The sequence below is a fragment of the Takifugu rubripes genome, chromosome 22 (genome assembly GCF_901000725.2).
Source record: "Takifugu rubripes chromosome 22, fTakRub1.2, whole genome shotgun sequence".
NCBI lineage: Eukaryota > Metazoa > Chordata > Actinopteri > Tetraodontiformes > Tetraodontidae > Takifugu > Takifugu rubripes.
Window position 1 is genome coordinate 15,074,833 of NC_042306.1, and position 23,295 is coordinate 15,098,127.

The 23,295-nt window shown below is 52.6% G+C and overlaps 3 protein-coding genes and 1 long non-coding RNA gene across 8 annotated transcripts; 2 read left to right on the plus strand and 2 right to left on the minus strand.

Moving 5' to 3' along the window:
- Positions 1–335: 335 nt before the first annotated feature.
- Positions 336–8,028, plus strand: LOC101077523 (WD repeat-containing protein 37). 5 transcript variants are annotated; one of them, XM_003976172.3, is made up of 16 exons: positions 336–486; positions 704–769; positions 1,337–1,511; positions 2,595–2,691; positions 3,105–3,200; positions 3,450–3,514; positions 4,941–5,076; positions 5,215–5,286; positions 5,356–5,400; positions 5,466–5,542; positions 5,621–5,861; positions 6,003–6,144; positions 6,229–6,363; positions 6,523–6,637; positions 6,721–7,476; positions 7,551–8,028. In XM_003976172.3, exons 3-15 carry the CDS (start codon positions 1,374–1,376, stop codon positions 6,850–6,852), a joined length of 1,491 nt encoding a protein of 496 aa, XP_003976221.1. In that variant the 5' UTR covers positions 336–486; positions 704–769; positions 1,337–1,373; the 3' UTR covers positions 6,853–7,476; positions 7,551–8,028. The 5 variants fall into 5 exon arrangements, with proteins under 5 accessions (XP_003976221.1, XP_029687466.1, XP_011615387.1 ...); XM_029831606.1 differs by having other exon boundaries at positions 704–765; XM_011617085.2 differs by having other exon boundaries at positions 704–765; positions 5,624–5,861.
- Positions 8,029–8,433: 405 nt separating this feature from the next.
- Positions 8,434–15,075, minus strand: LOC101080158 (adenosine deaminase RNA specific B2 (inactive)). Its single transcript, XM_029831605.1, has 10 exons — positions 14,697–15,075; positions 12,898–12,984; positions 12,003–12,817; positions 11,250–11,367; positions 10,862–11,030; positions 10,636–10,787; positions 9,931–10,084; positions 9,661–9,842; positions 9,269–9,450; positions 8,434–9,010 (listed from the first exon to the last, which is right to left on the minus strand). The coding sequence occupies exons 1-10, from the start codon at positions 14,782–14,784 to the stop codon at positions 8,843–8,845; spliced, it is 2,115 nt and encodes a 704-aa protein (XP_029687465.1). The 5' UTR covers positions 14,785–15,075; the 3' UTR covers positions 8,434–8,842.
- A 1,341-nt stretch (positions 15,076–16,416) lies between these two features.
- On the plus strand, positions 16,417–20,719 carry stard3nl (STARD3 N-terminal like). The gene is made up of 8 exons (XM_029831290.1): positions 16,417–16,570; positions 17,233–17,527; positions 18,666–18,743; positions 18,842–18,919; positions 19,039–19,092; positions 19,233–19,350; positions 19,614–19,712; positions 19,780–20,719. Exons 2-8 carry the CDS (start codon positions 17,330–17,332, stop codon positions 19,842–19,844), a joined length of 690 nt encoding a protein of 229 aa, XP_029687150.1. The 5' UTR covers positions 16,417–16,570; positions 17,233–17,329; the 3' UTR covers positions 19,845–20,719.
- Positions 20,720–20,908: 189 nt separating this feature from the next.
- On the minus strand, positions 20,909–21,725 carry LOC115248009 (uncharacterized). Its single transcript, XR_003887042.1, has 2 exons — positions 21,446–21,725; positions 20,909–21,117 (listed from the first exon to the last, which is right to left on the minus strand). It is a non-coding gene; the product is annotated as an uncharacterized lncRNA (long non-coding RNA).
- Between the last annotated feature and the right edge of the window lie 1,570 nt (positions 21,726–23,295).

Consider the following 23,295-nt stretch of genomic DNA (forward strand, 5'->3'; position numbering starts at 1 on the left):
AACCTTTAATTCTTTCATGTACTCAGTGTTAAATTGGGAACAAAACAGTTCTAATAAAGAACCAGCCTTCCATATTCAGCGATCAAATGTCAGGTTAACTGAAGTCAGAGGCTCCTCAGAAAAAGGAAGTTGCACAAATAAAAGCTTCACAGGAATAACAAGTTCATTTTAATCTTTTAAAACCCATTTTAAATTAGTGTTTTCTGTAAGTCGGTAGACTACACCCCGGGTATGATATTGTTCGTGGCTCCCACCAAAGAAACGTGTGACAACGACTTTCTGTTTAAAAGAATGGCACAATAAACACCTGGAGGTGGCGTAAACAGAGTTTTTATTGTGAAATTACCCGGAGCGGAAGTGGCTGTGATCGCTGGTGGCTGTTCAACTGTCAACGCTGACGAACCCTGCGCCGCTGTCTCGCTCGTCGAAGAAAATGACATTTCTCACGATACGCGGAAATAGGACACCGTTCTGGTGAACTGGATGGTGAGCGAAGTTCCTTGTGTGGGGCCGTTGTCTTAGCATTAGCCTATTAGCATGTGTGTGATCAGCTAATGTGGATAACGGTAGCTGCTAAGCTGCTGCTCAAAGCTAACATTGCGAGGACGCGCTCGTTTTAATGTCCTGCAGCCAGATGCTCCTGTCACTTCATCTTCGACCTGCTCGGGATAATTCGGCCCATTCTGTGTCCTCCTCCTCCCAGTCTTAGGGGCCGGTGTCAGCCAGCGGAACCGACGGGCAGCCGGGGTGTGACAGCGGCACAAGGTAGGTCTGTGAGCCCCACGGGAGGCGCTAATGGAGGGCAGAACCGTGGGTGCAGATGGGTGGCCGTCTGTGGCGGCCGTCTGTGCTGGCTGTCTGTGGCGGCCGTCTGTGCTGGCCGTCTGTGCTGGCCGTCTGTGCTGGCCGTTTGTGGCGGCCGTCTGTGCTGGCCGTCTGTAGTGGCCGTCTGTGCTGTTGTTACTGTGTCGTTACTGTCGTGTTATCACTGTTGTGTTATTGTTGCATTGTTACTGTGAATCCCACATACACAACATTTATACCTGTGATATTACCTATTGCACGTAACCATGACGACACTAATGGAGGAGAGGTGAGCATCAGCAGTGCCTTGAGTCCTCGTTAGAGATCCAATAACTGTTCCTGGTTCTTGGGTGATCTTAATTAGAGCTTTAATCTTTGCTAACTGCGCGATTGAAGCCTTAATAAAGAGGTTTTAAACCAGAGGCGTTAAACAGTTTACAAGAGTGCTGCAGCCGTTCGTATTTACAGGCGCAGTAAAGCTCATCCGGACGAGCGTGCACGTGAGCCTGAAATTCCGCCGTGCCCTTTGCAGCTTTCAGGTTGGGGTGAACCCGGCGTGACCAGGCGTGATGCCCGTGGAGACGGCGAGCAGTGCCGCTGCTCGCCAAGCCAAGCAGAAGAGGAAGTCCCACAGCTTGTCCATCCGCAGGACCAACAGCACGGAGCAGGAGCGCTCCGGGCCGCAGAGGGAGCTGCTGGAGTCACAGGTGAGCACGCCCCCGGGAACGCCACAGCCAAGGAAGAGCCCCCCCAAACACAAGGAGAGCGAGGGCAGGCTGGGAAAAGGGAAGTTAGTGGTCATTAATTGCTCTTCAGAGGCCTCTGAAAACGCGTGCGAGTCTTTAACCGCTCCGCTCTGGACGTGCGCGGCCCTCGTCTGTAACGCGCTGCGCTCCAGCGATGAGCCTAAACCAATTAGGAGTTAATGCCTCGTTTAGAGAGCGCACGCTTGGCTCCATCTATCGTAGCGCCGCTTTGAATCTGGGCGAAGCAGATACGAGAGCGCACGTTTCCCTGAAGGGGATCAGCTAAATGGGGTGGCGACGTCCCAGAGAGGGGGCGAGTTCTGTGGGGTTTAGAACCATCTTGTATTCAGCTGTGGTGCCGGCAGGCTAACGGGAACCTGCTGACCTTGTGTTCTGTCTGGTCCCAGTCCTCTGATAACCTGGAGTCCCTGGGGAGACCGGAGGTGAGTGTGAGGCGTCTCCGTGTCCCAGAGTGTAGCGTGACCTGGTGTAGCTGTTAGCGCTGGTGTTTCTGAGTAGCCTTTAGCCCTGCTCATCCATCAGAGGGGTGCTGAGTCCCCACTGAGTCTTTGCTTCCCCACTTTTCAAAAGTGACTTTTTGACCCACTCAGCACCATTTCTGGTTCTGTCACAGAACCACTGACGCACGATTGTGCAGGTTTTTCATGCTCTTTAGAGCCAGTCGGTCACAGGACGCTCGAGTCTTTGATGGTGAGACGAAGGCTGAGCAGGAAATAATTCTGCCGATCTAAAAATAAAGAGAGGAAGGGCTGGATGGAGCGTTTAAGCCAGCGTCTGTCATCGTGCTGCTGCTCCTCGCTGCACGTTTGCTGATGTGCACGTGAATGACGGCAACACGCTCCACTGACTTCCTGAGGAAACACGGCTGCGAGCGACGGCGCAGAGCCGTCAGAGAGCATCCCAAAGGAGGCTTTTAAAGTCTGCCAGAACCAAAACGCACTAGGAGAGAGGGCGGAGCCACAAACAGGAAGTGATCAGGAATGTTATGGATGGAGGGTGAGCCTCGTGTTTGCTTCCCTGCAGGACTCCAAGCTTCCTCTGTCACTGCGGAGCAACCTGATGGACCTGTTCAGCCAGATCGAGCGGGAATTTGAAAACCTCTACATAGAGAACCTGGAATGTAAGTTTCCCACAGCAGCTTTTTCCTCACTGACCTGGCTGGAGAAGCTCGACTCACCTGGTGTGAATATGAGCGGTGTCGTGTCGCCTCTCACAATCTTACCTTCACTATTCTTATTAAACTCATCATTCACAGATGCCGAACGTTCATGTGTGAAATGCATTTTGATGGTTTTGGGATACTGGGAGTGAGTCTTGGTTAACTAACGGTGGCTGGAATTCGTTCTTGAAAATGGGTTGAGCAGCGGGAACAGTGACCCCTAGTGGCCAGCCCGCGGTAATTCAGCGTTAATAACAGGAAGAACCCCCCCTCAACAAAGTTAATTTGCATCAAACCCCAGCAGGAAGATGGTAAAGGATGTGTGAACTGCGAAGGTTACTGACTCTCGTCCCTCTGGGCTGTTTGTGCGTCAGTGCGCAGAGAGATCGACTCGCTGAACGATCGCTTGGCCGCAGATGGACAAACCTTGGAAGGTGCAGATTTGGCCAAAGGAGCTCTCAAATCAAAAGGTGGGTTTCTTTTTTTATTAGTGAGAAATAACACAAACCCTGTGTGGGTTGATCGTAGGAAGAGTTCAGGTTCAACCTTCTACAAACGATCAGCTGGAGGTTTCATGTAGAATTCAAAAGCTCAGTTTGGAGGCTTTTCAGTCGTGTTTCTTATGAATGTGCACGTTTAAATGGGGGGGGGGGGTAAAGCACCGCTGAATGTGTGTGTGTGCCCCCCCTGGACGTTGTGACTCTCCTGTCCCCTCTCAGCCAGTCACAGCACCAGCCAGCTCTCACAGAAGCTGAAGACCACCTACAAGGCCTCCACCAGCAAGGTGAAGACTTCCACACCATTATGTGTGTCCGTGCACGTGATCTGCTGACAGCGAGTGTGTGTGTGCGTGTGTGTGTGTGTGAAGTGATCCGTCTGTTGCTGTGTTTCACCTGTTTAACTTGTAGCCACGTTCAAACTCTTGTCACGCGAGAGTCGGGGGGACCTTCAGTGTAACCGGCTGGGAGTTGTGGGGTGGAGAATCATGGGTAATTTGTTGCTTTGTCCCCCCTCCGTCCCCGTCCCCCCGTCCCCTTGCCCCGCCCCTTGCCCCGCCCCCTCTCCCGTGTGCCACCACGCATGAACAGCCCGGCCGGGGGGCGCAGGCTCCCTCCCCAAGAGACTTGGTGGTCCAAATGTAGGACTTTGAGCTTTTCTCTGGTTTTTGTGTGAGACGGAAGCACAAGTTTGTCGTCTCTAACGATTCGTTCGTTCACTTTCATGCGTTTGCTCTTCATGTAACGGTGCACGTGCACGCCTCTAACACGCCAGACGCTTCCTGCAGCTTGGGGACGCCATTTTAACGCGCTGTAGATCAAGTGCGCCTCCTGCTGGAACGCTCGTCACCGATGCGTCACGCCTTTGTCACACGTGCACGTGCGGCCAAGGCTCCGTGCACCACGCCTCTTCACCTATGTAGGCGGAGCCAGCAGTCCATTATGGGCTGTAGGGGCAGAAGCGGAGGCGCCGCCTCGCTCGTGCACGGTCGCACACGCGTGACGCTGACGTGACCGATGCGCACGGAGGCTGTGGAGCGTTCATGCTGCATGGACCCAGCCGGAGCTCCGGGTTCTGCGGCACCGGAGCAGAAGCAGCCTCCTGCTGGTTCTGCCGGGCTTCCTCGTCATCAGCTTCTCCGGCCACGTTCCGGTTTTGTGTTTTGTGGATGAAAACTGTCCCTTCTGCCTCTGGAAACCAGTGATTCCCTTCATTATTCTCTCCTTGTTTCAGTGGGAACTTGTTTAGTGGTCTGTGCCCCAAACCAGCCAAGAGTCCAGTTTGTATCGTCCCCATCTTTAATATAAACACCTTCATCATCATGACTGATCAGAACCCCCCCAGCTCTTCCTCATCAATCTGGGCTGATGTTTAACACCTGTGCTGATCAGCTAAAACATCCTTTAAAACCAGGATTGACCCAAAGCTTCCTAGTTCTACTACACGGACCCCCAATGAGCAGCTCCTGCATTCTGCTGCCCTGCCCCCCCCCCCCCCCATCTCTCCTCCAGAACCAGGGTTCCTACATGGATATTTTCACTCTACAAATCATCCTTTCTGGGCCTTAAACATTCGACACGTTCCAAAACTTCCTGGTTTTATATTTCCCTATTTGGAATCGGGCTCACGGGGGCAGGAATGATTTCTGGAGCAGGAAAGTGTGTGGGAACCCCGTCGGGATCCGGTGGTGACATCCGTTCTTCTGCTGGCAGATTGTGTCCAGCTTCAAGGCCACCACGTCCAGAGCCACGTGCCAGCTGGTCAGAGAGTACGTGGGCCACCGGGACGGCATCTGGGACCTGAGCGTCAGCAGGACGCAGCCCGTGGTGCTCGGCACCGCCTCCGCAGGTCTCCCCCTCCTTCTGCTCCTAACGAGTCCCTCATCAGATGCAGCTCTTTAACTGAGCATCCTTTTTTATTCCAGTGCCGCCACGATATTTCATTTCTAATTGAATCTAACTGGCTCTTCTCCTGCTGGTTTTGCAGATCACACCGCGATGCTGTGGAGCATCGAGACGGGAAAGTGCCTCCTCAAATATCTGGGCCATCAGGGATCAGGTCAGCGGACGAGTGCTGCCGCTCGGGCGCCACCGTAGCGCGACACTAAACCTGTGCTTCTCTCTGTAGTCAACTCCATCAAGTTCCACCCCACTGAGCAGATGGCGTTAACAGGTAACCACCGCTCTGCACCGCTGTGTGGCAGCGCCTCCTTATTGATCTCCGTCCTGTCTGTGCAGCATCTGGAGACCAGACAGCCCACATCTGGAGATATCTGGTGCAGCTGCCGACGCCGCAGCCCGTCGCCGACATCAGCGTGAGCGTCAGCGCATTCGCACACTTTACCTTTCTAATGTTGTGGGGACCCGTCTAACCCCTGAACCTGGCCCGACAGCAGCAGCTTCCCTGTGAGGACGATGTGGACTTTTCAGACAAAGACGACGCGGATGGCGAGCTGGAGGGTCCCAGTGAATGTCCCTCAGTGCGCGTGGCGACCACGACGCTGCGCAGCCATCAGGGCGTGGTGATCGCAGCGGACTGGCTGGTGGGGGGCAAACAGGTGGTGACCGCCTCCTGGGACCGCGCCGCCAACCTGTACGACGTGGAGACGTCGGAGCTGGTCCACTCCCTGACCGGTAGGACCAACAGGAACCTCCCCCCGACACAGCGGCCGCCTTCTTCCCAGGACCGAATAAACCTCGAATGATTTGGTAAATGCCAACACCAGTTTCTGATGGCGTGCGTGTGCACGTGCGTGCGTGCGTGTGTGTGTTCAGGTCACGACCAGGAGCTGACCCACTGTTGCACAAACCCCACCCAGCGTCTGGTGGTCACCTCCTCCAGAGACACCACCTTCAGGCTGTGGGACTTCAGAGACCCTTCCATCCACTCTGTCAACGTGTTCCAGGGTCACACCGAGTCAGTCTCACACACACACACACACACACACACACACACACTGGTACAACCAAACTCCATAGCAACAGAGGCATGTTCTGGCAGCACGGTGACGTCGGCCGTGTTCACGGTTGGAGACAACGTGGTGTCCGGGAGTGACGACCGAACCGTCAAAGTGTGGGACTTGAAGAACATGAGGTCGCCCATAGCAACCATCCGCACAGATTCCGCTGTCAACAGGTCTTTATCTTTGTGTTTGCTGTGTGCTTTCATTGTGTGTTTAATATGGGGCAGCGGCGGGTCGACCTCCGGACCCGCTGACTGACCTTTGACCCCCTACGGGGACAGCGAGGTTCTGCCAGTCCTGCTCTTATCATTCTGGTCTGCTGACCCGTCCAGGATCAGCGTGTCGGTGAACCAGAAGATCATCGCCCTTCCTCACGACAATCGGCAGGTCCGGCTGTTCGACACGTCCGGGGTGAGGCTGGCTCGACTCCCTCGGAGCAACAGACAGGTCGGTTGTTCTCCTGTAAATGTCTCGATACCGGGGTGATTTTCAAAGTAAAAGCATCCTGATTGTTGCGTGTGCTGGTCCAGGGCCACCGGCGGATGGTGTGCTGCTCCACCTGGTGCGAGGACAACCCCTCCTGCAACCTGTTCACCTGCGGCTTCGACCGCCAGGCCATCGGCTGGAACATCAACATCCCGGCCCTGCTGCAGGAGAAGTGACGCTCACTTCCTGTCGGCGCTTTAGCTTAGTTTCACGCTTCTTATGGTCTGTTTGTAACGGCTGAAATGACAACGAGGTTTTAATTTCTGTCAGGTTGAGTCTGAGCAGGTCAGGGAGGGACGCTGGAGTCTGGAAGAGACAAAAAGACGGTCCATGTGGCCACTCTTGGTGTCCTCGTGTGCAGGAAGGTTCTTTCGTCTTGGCGAGTAAAAAACAGCTGATTTTCCTTGATGCTGTTGAAAATGCGGCGCTGAATATTCAACATTTCCTGCTTGGTTACTCACAACAAGAGGCACCTTCAAAAAAAGAAGTACAACTTATTCCTTTTTTTCTGTCTCCTTTGCATTTTCAGACTCTGGGAACGACTTGAAAAAGACGTGCGTGCGTGTCGTGTTTCAGCTCAGCGTCCAAACTAAAGTTCCCTGCAGACGCAGCCGATTCGCTCTGTTTAGATTTAATAAGTGTGACCTGTCTTAAAGGGAACAGCCCTTCCTGGTGGCATCTGTGAATACTCATCAGTCAGGACAGGACAGGACAGGACAGGACAGGGTAGGGAAGGACAGGACAGGACAGGGTAGGGAAGGACAGGACAGGGTAGGGAAGGACAGGGTAGGGAAGGACAGGTAGGACAGGACAGGACAGGGTAGGGTAGGGAAGGACAGGTAGGGACAGGACAGGACAGGGTAGGGTAGGGAAGGACAGGGTAGGGAAGGACAGGGTAGGGAAGGACAGGGTAGGGAAGGACAGGACAGGTGGCTGCTCGTTGTGTGTCCGTCCCAAATGTTGTCGTCTGCAGGAACAGTTTTAGTAGAGTCGCTTTTCTCTTGCGTAAAAAAAGCGGGTGAAATATTTTGGTGTTACATGGACGTTTGTGGACATTCGTGGACATTCGTGGACGTTTGTGGACATTCGTGCACGTGTCCGTGCAGCTGACGTGTTGTTGGGCGTGAAAACGATGTCAAACTGTGGTTTTATCGTGTGGAGCGGTGAGGTGATGTCAGGGCGACGCCCTTAACGAACCAGCTGGATCATTATTAATGTGGAGCTCCCAGTCGGGCTGAGCTGTGCCATCAGAACCATCAGAACCACGTCTGCTCGTCGTGGAGCCTCGTCCATCACTGACTCTGCCGTTAACGAGGCGCGTCCTAAAACCAATAAATCTGTGTGCTCTTTGACTCTTTGAGTGCTTTTCAGTTTGGAAGAAAAAGTCCTCTGCCAAAATGAAGATAAATAACTTTATTGCCAGTTAAAAAGAGGCCCCAGCAAACATGGTCATAAAAGCATAAGTCAATGAAAAGGAGTCTTCTTTTACATTCTTAGCTTCAAACATTTCTGTCAACACAACAAAACACTGACAACACACGAATAAATGGAATCTAGGGGTTGTGAGGATGCTCTAAACTTTATAGTATAAAGTGACTCAAACGTGTCATCTGTGTGTAATACCACAGACGTCCACCAGGTGGCCCCGCCCCTCACGGTCACATTTAAAACAACAATTCAGATGCGGAAATGACGTAACAACCAAACAACAAACAGAAAACTAGTTTACACGAGTGTGACAGCTTTGACGAGGGTTTCTGGAATTAAAATAATGGCTGACAGTGGTCTGGGGATCATTTGACTGTTTTTGATGACTAAATTCTACAAAATATGTAGGATAAATGTGAAGCATGAGGCCAAATCTTTGGTTATTTATTGTTATTCTTTGCATGTGGGAGTCTTCTGTGGAGGATTCTGAGTTATGAATGAAGATTTAGGAGAACAAAAAATATAGTTTTGATTCTTTGATTTCAAAAACAGCATTTTCCCTTTGAAAGCAACATTAAGAAACATCTGACTTTTATCAGTCTAATTTTCCCTCCTTTTTGTTATTTTCCCATTTCTCTGCTAAAGTGAGGTCTTCTGAGGGTCACATGTTGTAATGTGAGGTGTTAATCCAGTAAATGATCCGTTAGTTTAGATAAAACCACACCAAAATGCTGCATTTTAGTCCTGACTGCAGTAAAAGTGGCCCAGCTCTGGAGGTTTCTGGAGCCACGTTCCCAGGCCTCCATCCTGCAGAGCGCTGATGAAGTTCTGCATCATTCTTCGGTACCGTCCAGCAGCCCCCTTCCAGCCAGAATAGGAAGCCTGGGCAGCTCCTGCTCCGTTCAGCTGAGGAGACACGCGGCAAAAGCAGGAATACTGACGAAGACGACAGGAACTGCGCGACACTTCTGTAAATAATTATGACTTTTACGGTCATCAAAGTTTAAAGCGTAGCTGAGCTCAGCATGCATATTTTAATTCACAGTGGAACTGAAACCCTGCTTTTAAACCCTCTTCATTTGAGGTTTTTCCTCATTCAGCCGTTTGTTTTAATTCAAACTGATGGAGGCAAAGCCTCCGTTTGCCTTTCTGGCCCCGACCCACCTGCTGCTGCAGCTGCTGCCAGCGGACGAACAAGGCGAGTCTGCAGAGCCGCGAGGGCTTCCTGGTGTCGGCCCTCCATCCCGTGGAGGTGTTGACCTCCTCCAGACCTCCGTCGCCGTAGCTCCAGTTGGTGCTGATGTTTGGTGACCTTCCTGCTGGCCGAACCTCCCTGCTGCTCAGACCTGAAGTCATTCAAAAAACCCGACCGCTTTCATACTCTCTTTCTCTAGTTTAGGTAAAATACAATGTGAAAATATTGAAGAGTGAAAGCGTTGATTGGGGTTAAATCGTCTCTGTCGCCCCCTAGTGGTCACCTGCAGAACAACGCAAATATGCGGTTGTGTGACGTGACACGTGTGTGACAGGAGGCTGAGGCTGCTGCTGTGACTTACAGCCGAGCAGCAGCTGTTGTCGTCGGTATGGAAACAGCTGCTGCCTGACGGGGGCCAGGCGACGGGCCATGGCTCGGCTCAGGTGGCCCGTGTGGCTGAGGGTCCCCACCGTCAGGCTGTGCAGGTACACCGGCTCAATCAGGTGGGACAGGAGCGCCCCCTGCAGGCCGACTACGCTCCACCTGTGAGACAAACGTTTGGATGATAATATGATATCACGCTTTAAGAGGAAATTCTTCCCAGATCTGTCCGATTTTGTCCAGTTCTCACTTTGCCAGTTTGTCCGTGCAGGACATGGAGCCCAGAGGTCTTCCTGGGGCCTCCTCGCTGCCCCTCTGGTCGCCCGTCCGGGCCGTGATCGGCAGCGTGCCCTCGCCGCCGTCCACCTTCACCCTGAGGTGACAGTGGAACTTCCTGCTGGGATCTGAGCCGTCACACAAACAGCAGTTTAAATAAATGACAGCAGACCTGCGTGGATCAAAAATATCATCGTTCCTTTGAGAAGCTCTAAAACTTTTTATCTTGTGAGTAATTGTTTTTCTGATGCTGCTACTGAAGTTTTAAAACACCTGCTGACATTCACCATCAGACTCAGCTCATTAAGCTTTCTAATTTGAATAAATTGAGATGTTAGCTTGGCTGTGTTAGCATTTAGGATGAAGGGGAAGGTCGACTTACGCTTTTACCCACAATGCACTGGGATTTCTCTGCTCTTAAACACATTTGACAGATTTTGTTTCACGCGTTTTTCTTCAGAATGCGGCTGCAGTTAAAATATCCGCTCTGATTTTTGCTGCGTTACTTATTCATGTTTTCACAGAGCTCCAGTCTTTTATGGTGGATTTCACCTTTAAAAATAAATGAAAGCGCCTGAGGTGGGATCGAGAAGCGGATAAGAACGGAATTCAAACCTCAAATGACACAAACAGGCAATAATTAAATGAGGAGGAGGCAGCGAGAGGGGGAAGGTCTCACGTGCAGCCCGGCTCTCGTACGGACAGTTGAGGCGAGCGTCTCCGCACGGCGACGAGCTGACGAACATGTGGAAGAGGACGCCATCTCGCAGCCTGCAGCCGCCGCCGCTGTTGGGCGTGAAGATGGATTCTTCCTGACAGTCTGCCGGGTCGCTTCAGAGAGGAAAGAGTCCACAGATGGATCAGAACACGAGTCGTGGGGTCCCGACAGGGAGCGGCGGTCCTACCGGAGCAGCAGCTCCAGCTGCCAGTAGAGGAAGCGCAGCAGCGCCCTCCGGCTGATGACCTCCGCATGGCAGTCGCTCAGCGTCCCGGCGCGGTCACGGGCGCCGGCCCGGCCCGGACACCTGGTCCCTGTGGCCAGAGAGACCACCCGGGCCGATCGGAGGTCCAACCCTAGAGAAGGATGGACACCATGTCAGGACAGGACCACCCGTCTTCATGGGAGACGGGTGGTCCTGAGAGGAGCTGATGAAAGGTTCCTGAGTGAACCATCACACCAGCCCTCAGGACCAGGCTGCTGCCGAGATCCGGCGAGGACGACCGTCCCCTCCCTGGACCCTGCGGGTGCTTTGAGGCCTTGGTTCTGGTTCTGGTCATTTCTCCTCCACTCACCTCTGGTCATCACGATCCCAGCCAGGAACCTGTGACGGCCCCGCGAGGCCGAAGCACGACCGTCCGTCAGCTGGCTGTATTTGTCTCTCACCAGATGGAAGATGGATTCTGCAAAGACCTGCAGAAGAACATGTCACATGACCTGAGGTTTGGTGGTGCAGAACCACCGTGGTGTCATTCATCCAAGGTTTGGAGACCAGTTCTGCTCTAGAATCTAAGACCAAAGAGCCCGAAGAGCCCAGACGATAAAAGCTGCTGTCAGGAATAAAAGGTGCCGATTTAAGATCTTGGGTGGAGATCAGCAGGCACAAGGTGGCGTGATGAGCGTGTAAACCATTATTCTGCCCTCCACACCACCCCGCCGCTCCTCCCCCAGCTCCTCGGTCTGCTGCCGCTCCTCCTCGTCCCTAATGTGCTGTAATAATGTTCATCAGTGCGTTACGCTGTTTGACAGACAGCTCCCACTGGAGAGGAGGCGTCTCCAGATCCACATGTGTGGAAATCCAGGCAACATCAACCTAACCCTCATCATCACGAGGCTTCGACATGAGGGACGATGAATCAGAGTCCAGCAGGTCACCAACCAGCTCTCAGGACTCAGGTACAGCTACTACTGATGAAGAGGACATGGAGGAAGACGAGGAGACCCCCATCGTGGCCCAAACATGACGGGTTCCTCAGGAGCCGAGCAGGCGGGAGGGAGTGGATCGTTCAGGTTCAACAACAACATCAACAACAGACAGACCTTCTCACCTGAGGTAGCTGGTTTTTGCTTGTGTTGCCCTGGAGACCCATGATCTTCTTCTGTGGTCCCAGGCCGATGTTGTAAATGGACCCCAGGGCGGCAGCAGCGGCCTGGGCCTTGGCCGCCCTCTTACTGCGGCCACAGCCTTCAAACACCTTCCCCTCCACCCTGACCACCATGATGAACCTCCTCGTGGGCCTCCTGTGAGCTCTGTCCGTCAGGCACGTGTACCTGAGACCAGGCCGCAGCTTGTTGAGCATCACCACAGGACTGCGGGGCCCCAGAAGAGCCCCCGGCTTTTGTCTGGTGGAGGACACCAGCGTGACCCGGACCCGTTGTCCCTGGTTCCAACACTGGTGACTGTCCCCCCACCCTGGGGCCTCGGCCTCTGTGAGGAGCCCTCCTGGATCCTCCTGGTCTGCTGTGAAATCTGTGAAGGTGCTGCTGAGGTTCCCCACGGTGGCGAGGGCCTGCGAGGTGTTTGGGAACTGGATGAAGGACCGCAGGGCCCCTTCTGCCGCCCGCAGCTTCGCCTGCTTCACCGTGGGTCCTCGACCCTCGAAGTGGACGCCGTTGACCTCCACGCCCACGGAGAAGAGCGGGGCGTGCAGCGGGCCGCGGCGCGCCGTGATGTCATATCTCAGCCCGGGTCGGAGCTCGTTCAGGTGCACCAGAGCGTTCTTCTGGGTCACAGCCCAGGCCGAGCTCCTACAGCTGGCCTGGGTCTGGTGGAGCCCCCGATCGGGTCCCTCCTCCTGGTTCCTCTTCACACAGTCTGGACCTTTCTGGAGGAAGACCACCTGGCGGTCCGAACTGCTCACACCTGGACAGACCACAAGGATCGGGCTGCTGGAGCTCGTCAGACATTATCGGCGTCAGATTTTCCAAGTGAGAGCGTCTTACTTGAGTCGTCCACGTCCTCGGCCGACGACGCCGGAGCTTCTCGCTCGTTCGCGGGACCGAAGAGGGTTGAAAACAGGTCGTCTTGTCCTGAAAAACAGCAAAACAGTCGGAGGTTCCACCAGCAGGAGGAAGATTCCTGGATCTGAACCGTTCAAAAAACAACTGGAGCCTCGGAAACAACGTTCCTCCATCCAGCCACCATTAATGAGCCTTATTTAATAGAATCATGCAATTAAGCACGGCGCCTGGTGTGTGTGTGTGTGTGTGTGTGTGTGTGTGTGTGTGTGTGTGTGTGTGTGTGACAGCTGTTGGTAATCTCATTAGCCCGGCATAATTAATGAGGAGCGCTTTCATTTGCTCCTGTTGACCGTCGTTCCTCAAGGGCGAAGAAACGTGGCAACATTTGGGAATCTTCTGCTGCTCCGACTGAGGCTGGGATGGAGGGGGAGGGGGGGGGGGGGGGGGGTCGAAGCTCTTCGGGAGCAGCTGGTCCCTCACGGTCCTCAGGGTTCTGAAGACAAGGAAAGAACTCTGGGAGAACCGGAAACTCCTGCCTGCATCTTTGTTCCAGCCTGGAACAGCTGCTGAAGCTCTGAGCCGGCAGATTTAGAAGCAATCAAGCCAAATGGGCAGAAACCATATTGCTAATGGGGGGGGGGCAGAAACCATATTGCTAATGGGGGGGGGGGCATCACTCAGGAGAATTGCCCGGTGACACCGCTCGCTAAGTTTGGCTGCACAATAAAGCCCAATTGAGCCCAAAAGCATCAGATGTAGAAGACAAAGCTCCACAGGAGGAGCAGCTGTTGGTTGGGGCAGCACAGGACAGACTGTCCACCAGATGGACCCAGATGTCTTTAGTTCCACTGATTTGTTTATTGGTGCAGGACTGGAGGCTTCATGGACAGAAAACCCACCAGTGCTGGGCTCATGCATCCCATAATCCTCCAGGCTTTAGTGGCCTCGTGGCCATGAGAGATGAAGGGAAACTTCAATGTGTCCAGAGGACAGAGACTCGCTCAGGACTGATCCAGGCCGTCCGGGGTGTCTCCACCATGGAGGAGGAGGTCCACTCCTCAGGTCTTGGATCTCCACGGTTCCTGTGAGAGCAGGAACCACCGGAGGAGGTCCACTCCTCAGATCTTGGATCTCCACGGTTCCTGTGAGAGCAGGAACCACCGGAGGAGGTCCACTCCTCAGATCTTGGATCTCCACGGTTCCTCTGAGAGCAGGAACCACCGGAGGAGGTCCACTCCTCAGATCTTGGATCTCCACGGTTCCTCTGAGAGCAGGAACCACCGGAGGAGGTCCACTCCTCAGATCTTGGATCTCCACGGTTCCTGTGAGAGCAGGAACCACCGGAGGAGGTCCACTCCTCAGATCTTGGATCTCCACGGTTCCTCTGAGAGCAGGAACCACCGGAGGAGGTCCACTCCTCAGATCTTGGATCTCCACGGTTCCTCTGAGAGGGTCAGGAACAGCAGGATTTCCAGGGGCCATTAATGGAAGTGGACTAATGCAGCTTGAATAAAAGGCAGTAATCTGCAGCCTTTCGGGATTAGCACGCGCACAATGACCGTTTAATCCCACTGTGATTATGATGACAACAGACTTTTATGGCATCACACGTGTTCAAGCCTCAAATTCCTCAAACTTCAGAAATCGACTTTCTCTCCTTTCTGTTGCGTAACGACAAACTTCGATTCTTTGGTTTCTTCTTTGGATCAGAACTTTGGAACTTTAGGACCGTAAATCTCGTCGGACCGGTACAAATGAGAGAAAGACGGCCGAGCCCTCACCTCCGCCTGTGCACGCCCCCCTCCTCTTCCTCCTCCTCCTCCTCCTCCTCCTGGACCTGCCGTTCTCCTCCCCGTCCACCCGCTCCATTGCTGCAGCTCTCCTCAGGTCCAGAGTCCAGGTTCCCTCCTGGAGGCTGAAGATTCTGAGCGCAGCTCTGATCGACGCACGATGGCTCCGCCCAGCGGGCAGTGACGTCACGGCGTGGGAGGGGCTTGAGGACGTCTCGAACTGAAGGGATGAAAACCGTCCTTACCTGTGAACCAGTCCGGAACCAGGACCAGGTGAAGTCAGGCATCATTGGAGCACAGAGGCTTCCGGTCACGAGCTGCAGCAAAACTCGCTCGCGCGCAGATCTGGTGGCTGAACCAGGACTTCTGGGTCACGTCTGCTCTTCGGTCCGAACCCCCCATGCGCACACACACACGCACGCACACACACACACGCGCACACACACTCACAAAATGCCAAAACAACTTTAGAATTCCTGTTGAAGGGGTTTTGCTTTGTGAGAATCAAGCCTGACACTGAGTGTGTGTGTGTGTGTGTGTGTGTGTGTGTGTGTGTGTTTTCAGAGTGGAGCTGTGACGTCACCCGGTCACACTCGACTGGAGCGCGTGAGATTCATTATACTGTGAAATCACCATCACACCTTGATGAAGCTGATTAGATTTCATGAATATTTGAAAGTGCTGATGAGATGTTTCCTCCTGGTTCCTGCTGGTTCCTCCTGGTTCCTGCTGGTTCTTCCTGGTTCCTGCTGGTTCCTCCTGGTTCCTCCTGGTTCCTGCTGGTTCCTGCTGGTTCCTCCTGGTTCCTGCTGGTTCCTCCTGGTTCCTCCTGCTTCCTGCTGCTTCCTGCTGCTTCCTGCTGGTTCCTCCTGGTTCCTGCTGGTTCCTCCTGGTTCCTGCTGGTTCCTCCTGGTTCCTGCTGGTTCCTGCTGGTTCTTCCTGGTTCCTGCTGGTTCCTGCTGGTTCCTGCTGGTTCCTCCTGGTTCCTGCTGGTTCCTCCTGGTTCCTGCTGGTTCCTCTGAGGCAGAAGGTGAGATCAGATCTCCTCAGTGATTGACTGAGCTGTGCCTTTATCAGCCCTCTCACATCTATAATTACCTGCTCATCAGGCTGATTAGTGATGCGCTGCATTATTATTATTATTATCAATGCAACTGTGAAAATAAGTTAAAACGCACAAAACTAAAATTAGTTCAATGTTTTCAGGGCGAAACGTTCAAGGAATTTGTTGTAGAAGCAGAATTGGAGTCAATTTATTTTCATGAGCTACAATAAGATCACACAGTTCTTACAACTCTGGTCATTTAAAGCATTTTTGTTAATAAATGAAAAGATCAGCTAATTTTATATACTTTTATCTCTTTACGATTTTACATAAAGAACCAAATCATAAAAGAAAGTCAGTCATCTCGTGATGTTCGAAACATACGTGTTTAACTTTTATGAGCTTTTCTCTGCCACAGAATTATTTCTTTATTTTTAATTTAAATTTTCTTTCTTGAAAACGGAGCTGATCTTATTCGGATCAACAGCGCCCTCAAGCGTCCATGTGGCGCCATTTCAGGGATCATTTTTATTGATTTCAATAATCATTATATTTAAATATCAAACATTTACGTCAAATTTGAATATTATCGGAGAACATCTCAACATACAAAACCCACGATAGCTCCTGGCTGCGCTGTCGCCCGACCCATTCGATACTACATGTCCCAGAATCCTTCACGGCAGTTTTCATTTCCTGTCTGAGGCGATGAGGAAACAGATGATCAGTCGCAGAGGTGCAAACCTGCATGTCTGCATATCGAAACCGTCTTTAGGCTCCTTCTGAACAGCAACAACGCCCCGTTGAGCACCATTCAAAGGTAAAACACACGGAAGAGACTTTAAAATCCTAATTTAAGGGCGCAGCTGTAATGGCCGCGTCGCTGCTGTCAAATGAATAAAACGATGCTGTTTATGTCTCCGCGACGCTTTCGGCTTTGGTGTTTCAGCAGCGTTTGTTCAGCAGCTCGTGATTTGCGGGTTGGAAGCAGGACGCTGCCGCTCTGTGGTGTCGGGTGGCTCCGTCCTGCTGCACTTTGCGCTTCCTGCTGCGGCTCATCATCACGTCGAGTTCGTGGTGCGTTCAAGCATCATCCAGCAGAAAAGCCTTCCAGCCCCCCCCCCCCCGCTGCCATCCTTCATTCCACCTGGACATTGTTTTGGTGTGATTAGCAGGGAGGCTCCATTTTAGGCAGGGTGGGACATCAGGCGGTTCTGTGTTGCTGTCCGGACCTTTAAAGCCTCTTTAGAGGCGCTCAGCCGTAGTGGGCTCGAGTAGACCGGAAGTGAATCTCCGCCGCAGCGTCTCGTGTTCAGGACCACAGATTTAACATTGTGACCGTGTGTGTGTGTGTGTGTGTGTGTGTGTGTGTGTGTGTGTGTGTGTGTGTGTGTGTGTGAGAGTGTGATGCTAATGCTGACCGCGGCGTCCCCCCCCCCCCATCGTAGACGTGCACTGAGGACTCTCCGTCTCTTCCTGCAGATGCAGTGATGGCAGAGCGAGTCCTCCCTCCCCCCAGGAGCCAGCTCCCCTGAACCCAGCACCAGCCCCCCTCTGTGGGCCCCCAGGGGCCGGAGCCATGGCCAGCCACGGCGGCAGCAGCCCCGAGCCCAGGCTGGCAGGGGTGGGGTCCTTCAACGCCGCCTCCGTCTACGCCAGGGTGGAGTCGTATGAAGCCGGGCAGAAAAAGTGCATCTCGGACGTGAGGAGGACCTTCTGCCTCTTTGTGACCTTTGACCTCTTGTTCGTCACGATGCTCTGGATCATAGAGCTCAATGTAAGATGTGTGTGTGTGTGTGTGTGTGTGTTCGCTCCGGTTTGTGCAACAGCTTCCACACTTTCGGGGACCCTGGCGTCCCCGTTGAGGCCTGACCAGAGGTCGTGACCCCGTCCCGTGAAAGAGGAAGTGGTTATTTTTGGCTCTGCAGAACTTTGGGCCTGACCAACCGGTTGGACCTGCACTCCTGCTCTCCTCTCTGAGTCGGAGCAGCTCCGTCTTGGCACGGTTACGGTCACACGTCAGGAACATCGACGGCGCTCTCACCTGCCACCAGACCAGAAACAGGAAGTGACCTCATCTGGGTCTCCTGTAGAGTAAAAGCAGCGCTGGGAACTTTTAATCTTTGCTTTTTTAATGTCCCTCCTCTTTTTAAGCAGGATATTGTAACACGGGTTGAGTGTTGAACCCGTTTGTGTGCCTTCGTATCGACACGTTGCTTCAGTTTGTTCTGGGATTCTGGACCTTGACACCCATAAATCAAACTTTAACTTTTTATAGGAAGTGAATCAGCATTTAACATGTGAACCAGATTCTCTGTTCCCTTTTTTCTTGTTTTCATCCTCAGTTCCTCGGACAGGCCGTGTCTCAACTGTGAGGGTTTTTCTGTGATTCCGTGAAGAATCAAATCCAGATTAGAGGAAGAACAAACCATAAAGTCCAGTTTTGATTCCTCCGGTCAGCAGCCGTGACGGAGAGTTTGGTTTCTGAGGTTGATCACATCATCGAGGGAGGCTGGTGCCTCAGGGGAGGGGCTGAACCCTCAGGGTCATGGGGAAAGGTCAAAAGCTCCGGAGCATCAGGAGTATTTGAGGGTTTTAGGCCGCTGGTGCTGCCAAAGCTGAGCGGACCCACGTGTCCCCATCGGTCTCTCACTTCCATGGACCAGCTGGTGCCAGCAGGTTCTGGGATGGTGCTCACGAAGTTTCTTTTGTCCCACTCGGACCCCCACAGGACCCATTTTTCCCATGTTTCTCCACTTTTAGTGTGTTGGAGGGAAACAGTTGCTGGTTGATGTGAGCAACAGAAGTGTCCTCACAAATATAGACGTAATTAAAGAGAAGCACGCAACCAGGAGGCGTTTGGGCACCTGAAGTTTCTTCTTCTGTCACTTCTTCCTGCGTCTGTGGTGTCGCAGGTTAACGGTGGGATTCAGCAGCAGCTGGAGAGGGAAGTTCTGCACTACGACTACCGCGCCTCCTTCTTTGACATCTTTGTAAGCGTTTGATGCAGCGAGACCATCTCACCGTCACAATGACCCGGCCGCTGGACCCTGTCCAGTCTTATTCTGCTCCTGTTCTTCTCCTCCCACAGCTGCTGGCAGTCTTCAGGTTCGCCGCTCTCATCCTGGCCTACGCCGTCTGTAAGCTGCGCCACTGGTGGGCGATCGCAGTAAGTCTCAGATGCACAGAGCCCCCCTGAGACCAGAATTCCCAACGGAAATCTGGAATTCTTTAATAAACACACTAATCATGAACATGGGTGAAGGGTGCATGTGTCCTCTGTTGCAGATCACCACCGCAGTCTGCTGTGCGTTCCTCATCATCAAAGTCATTTTATCTAAGGTGAGAGTCACGTGATGCACCGGGGAGTGACGTCACCCCGGGGAAACCTGGGCTCTGTCTCCCCCTGCTGCTCAGTATCGGAACTGCACCCGTGTAGATTTTGAATTAAAGTACGTGCACCCGTATTTGTGTGCGTGTAGCTGCTAACTCAGGGGGCTTTTGGGTACCTGCTGCCCATCATCTCCTTCGTGTTGGCCTGGATCGAAACGTGGCTGCTCGACTTCAAAGTTCTGCCTCAGGAGAACGAGGATGAGTACAGTGAGTCTTTACTGATTAGTGCCGTTATTACTGATCATATTAGGACACTTTGAATGATTTTATCAGCAAATTATTGTTGCATTACTCACATTGTTGACTTATTAAATATTGTAAAGCTATTTCACCAGCGTCGCTCATTTAAAATCTGATATTTGTCTTGGAGGAATTTTGTACTTTTATTTTGAAGGGTCACCGGAGATGAGTGACAGGAAGTGGGTGTCTGGTGGGGGTGTCTAATTTCACCTGCGTGGTTTGTCTTGCAGGGCATTTGTCCATCGCGGAACAGGCGGCGCGAGCTCCTCTGTTGTATCCCGGTCCGGTGTCTGACGGACAGTTCTACTCTCCCCCAGAGTCCGTGGCAGGTCAGTGGCGTGTCGCCATGGCAACGGCAGTGCGCCGAACTCGTCTTAACGCTCTGCCTTTTTTCAGACTCTGATGAGGAGCTGGATGACAAGCACGATCCAGAGAAAGGCTTGATCCAGCGGGTGACCTAGCAGGTGCCAGGACGTGGCTCAGCTCAGACTGGACCGGGTCACACGGCCGTGCTCCTCTTCCTCAGAGCTCCTCTTCCTCAGAGCTCCTCTCCTGGAGACGAAGGCCCCCCCCCCCCCGCTGGGCCGAGGGAACGTTTCTGCCTTACTCTTTCTGCCGCTGCGACTCGGGGCTCCGCACTTTCGGCCTCCTGCATGAAAGGTTCTGCTCCACTGAGCCCGGTTCTGCTCCCTGATCTCAGAACTTTATTTTGAAGGAAATGTTTAAGTCTCATAATCCAAAGTTTTCAGTTCTCTTTATGGTAAACTTGTGTTTTTTATTTCCACACGGGTTGGTTTAAGAAAATAAGCTGGATTTTAGCTACAACAGCACGTTGGTCCCGATCTGGACTCGCCTCACACGTTACCATGGCAATTCGTGTGGTTGTGAGACATCAGCCTTAAAATCCAGATATCTACTGTTAATTACTGGGTGCTAATGCTAACGCTAATGAATGTGCCCTGGTCACAGCAGGGTGACCTGCTGGTGGCTGTTAGCATGCTAATTCCACAGGCTCGTGTCCCAAACAGGAGTGAATCAGCTGTTTACTGGATCCGGTTCAACAAGTCCGGACTTTCCAGCATCCTGACTTTGAATCTCAACCAGTTCAAGCTGCTTCACTTTTAAGGAACCAAGTTTGCTGCATTATTAATGTTTTAAAGGCGCCTAAAGTCAGCCAATATTTGCTGTCAACCTTAACGAGTTTTAAACACGATTGTAGTTTGGGAAGATCCGGATGGATCCAGTTTAAATTCCCGTTTTCACGCATGTCATGAAAACAGACGTTTGATTTTATGCATTTTGTGTCTGTGCAATAGAATTCACCCGTCAAATCTGGGCTTTTCGTCTTTTTTCTCTAAAAAAACACTTTACCAAATGCTCGTTTTGGTTGTGATGTTTGTACCACGCTCATCCGTGAAGGTTACCATGGTTACACCTGAGGAAGCGACACGCCGACCCCTCTAAAGTGGGCGTCAAGGATCCAGATCAGACTCTGTGATCGAGCCGCAGCAGAAAGACACGAAGCTGCTCCCGGAATCATTTTATTAGTCGTTTTTTCATCCACGTTTTCAATGACAGACGTCGAGAATTCAGGACACCTGTGAACAACAGTGAGTCTACAAGTCTCCACCTGAACGGGTCCGCCGGGCCCAAACACACCCGGTTCTGGTCAAAGCAGGAGAAACGGCTGCTTCAGGTGTGACGCCGCGCCCGGACGCCTGGACGCCCGAACACCTGGAGGCCAGGACCCCTGGATGCCCGAACACCTGGACGCCCGGACACCTGGAGGCCAGGACCCCTGGATGCCCGAACACCTGGACGCCCGGACACCTGGAGGCCAGGACCCCTGGACACCAGGACACCTGGAGGCCAGGACACCTGGACACCAGGACACCTGGACGCCCGAACACCTGGACGCCCGGACACCTGGAGGCCAGGACCCCTGGACACCAGGACCCCTGGACGCCCGAACACCTGGACGCCCGGACACCTGGAGGCCAGGACCCCTGGACACCAGGACACCAGGACCCCTGGACGCCCGAACACCTGGACGCCCGGACACCTGGACGCCAGGACACCTGGACGCCGCCTAGCGTGAAACCTCGCGATGCTAACGTGAGACTCCGGGTGACCTGCGTGTCCAGAGCTGCAACTTCCCGTTTCCAGGCGAATTTAAGCAGATGAAGGTGGCGACGGATTCTCCCGTGAAGAAGGTGGAAGAGAGCAGCAGAGGTGAAGAGCAGAGCTCCGCCCACGCCAGGTGTGGGCGGAGCTCTGTGTGACGAAGGTGAGTTAATGTGTGCACGGACGAGAACAAATAAACCGTGTAGATAAAAGCCGATGAGGCGTGACCTTGCTGACCTTTCTGAGCCCTTAAAGTTACTTAACGAGTAGTTTGACAGCCGCTCCGTTCACTGACCTCCAGGAACTGGATCACTGGATCCAGAACCAGAACCATCACAATGATTATTCCTTCTTCACCTAATGAACACAACTTTTAAGCCTGTTTCTCTAAAAAAAAATCAATCACATCAAAGAAATCACTGCGTGATCAATGTTGCTCAGGAAAACCTGAAATTTACATCAAATTTCTGATTTTTTTGGATAATTTTCACAATCAAGATCAAAGAGGTTAATAATGAATTATTAAATGATTGTTCCTTTAAACCTGATTAAATGGTTTTAGAAGGATTAAAAAGAGGTTTGTCCAAAATGTTCCTGGTTCAGAGTGGAAAATAAAAACATTCAGATCTGGAATTTAGCTTTAAAAAGATTAAATAATTAAAACCTTTAAACATTACCTGCATGATAAATTGTGCAAACTAATTCTTAATTTAGAGTCGAATGACTGTCCAGCATGTGGGTGCAGTTCCGCGGGGGGCCTGCGGGGGTCGCCACCGGACCTGACCGCTGACCCAGAAACATCAGCGGGTCTCGAACACAGAACCATCAGAATCCGCCTCCCTGCGGGGCCTCAGAGGGTCCAACCAGGAACCTCGATCTAGCTCTAGCTCTTCTCAAGCTACCTGTTCAGGTAAATACTAATTTAGAGAGGAGGATGATGATGATGAGGATGAGGAGGATGATGATGAGGATGATGATGAGGATGAGGAGGATGAGGATGTTGATGATGAGGATGATGATGATGAGGATGAGGAGGATGAGGATGTTGATGATGAGGATGATGATGAGGAGGATGAGGATGAGGATGATGAGGATGATGACGGCTGAGTTCCGTCACCACAGCAGCACCACTGGGACCCGGAGTGAGTGACGACCACGTTGTGACCTCACTGACCCGGGACACCTCAGAGCCGACCCAGCAGCGGGTCCAGCAGGGACCGTGCTCCGTTCTTTCCCTCTTTGCTCACTAATCAGGCGGTGGGGGGGGGGGGGGGTGTATGGATGGATTATCCAGAACCGGCCAAAGCCGAACAATCCAACGTCCAGCGGAATAATGCGTCATTGTGTCGGGGAGCGACCGGCGGCCTCCGTCACGCAGGAATGTGCCCTGCTAAGCTCCGCCCACTGACCTGTGGTCACGCCGGCTTTATTCGCGGGTTTTAGCCCCCCTCTGAAATAAAAACCTCTACGAAAGCAAAGAAGAGACGTTTGACCTTATTTTCCAGGGAGCGCCGTTGCATCATTTCCTGTCCTCGGCATTTAAACGTCCTCTGTCTCGTTTGGACGCACAATTAGGAGGAAAAGTCAGTGAAAACGGAGCAGATAGAAACTGCTGATGGGTCCAGCACAAATGGTTCCTTTTGATGATGTCCTCCGACTCCTGTAAAAAGGTTCCGTGGAGCTTTGATGTTGCGGTTTCCTCCCGTCACGTCTCCGACACAAGACTGCGGATAAATCTACAAATCAGCGTTGAGCGGCTAAAATAAATAGAAAGGAAAGGAAAGTCCT

Bases quoted from the DNA above. Each gene is read 5' to 3' on its own strand.
- LOC101077523 (XM_003976172.3), top strand. From the start codon at position 1,374: ATGCCCGTGGAGACGGCGAGCAGTGCCGCTGCTCGCCAAGCCAAGCAG. The intron at 5,077-5,214 runs GTCTCCCCCTCC...CTGGTTTTGCAG, and splicing joins GCTCGGCACCGCCTCCGCAG to ATCACACCGCGATGCTGTGG. The intron at 6,145-6,228 runs GTCAGTCTCACA...ATGTTCTGGCAG, and splicing joins GTGTTCCAGGGTCACACCGA to CACGGTGACGTCGGCCGTGT.
- LOC101080158 (XM_029831605.1), bottom strand. From the start codon at position 14,784: ATGGAGCGGGTGGACGGGGAGGAGAACGGCAGGTCCAGGAGGAGGAGG. The intron at 11,368-12,002 runs GTGAGAAGGTCT...GTTCTTCTGCAG, and splicing joins GCAAAAACCAGCTACCTCAG to GTCTTTGCAGAATCCATCTT. The intron at 9,011-9,268 runs GTGGGTCGGGGC...GTGTCTCCTCAG, and splicing joins GGCAGCAGCTGCAGCAGCAG to CTGAACGGAGCAGGAGCTGC.
- stard3nl (XM_029831290.1), top strand. From the start codon at position 17,330: ATGGCCAGCCACGGCGGCAGCAGCCCCGAGCCCAGGCTGGCAGGGGTG. The intron at 18,744-18,841 runs GTAAGCGTTTGA...CTCCTCCCACAG, and splicing joins CCTCCTTCTTTGACATCTTT to CTGCTGGCAGTCTTCAGGTT. The intron at 18,920-19,038 runs GTAAGTCTCAGA...CCTCTGTTGCAG, and splicing joins GCCACTGGTGGGCGATCGCA to ATCACCACCGCAGTCTGCTG.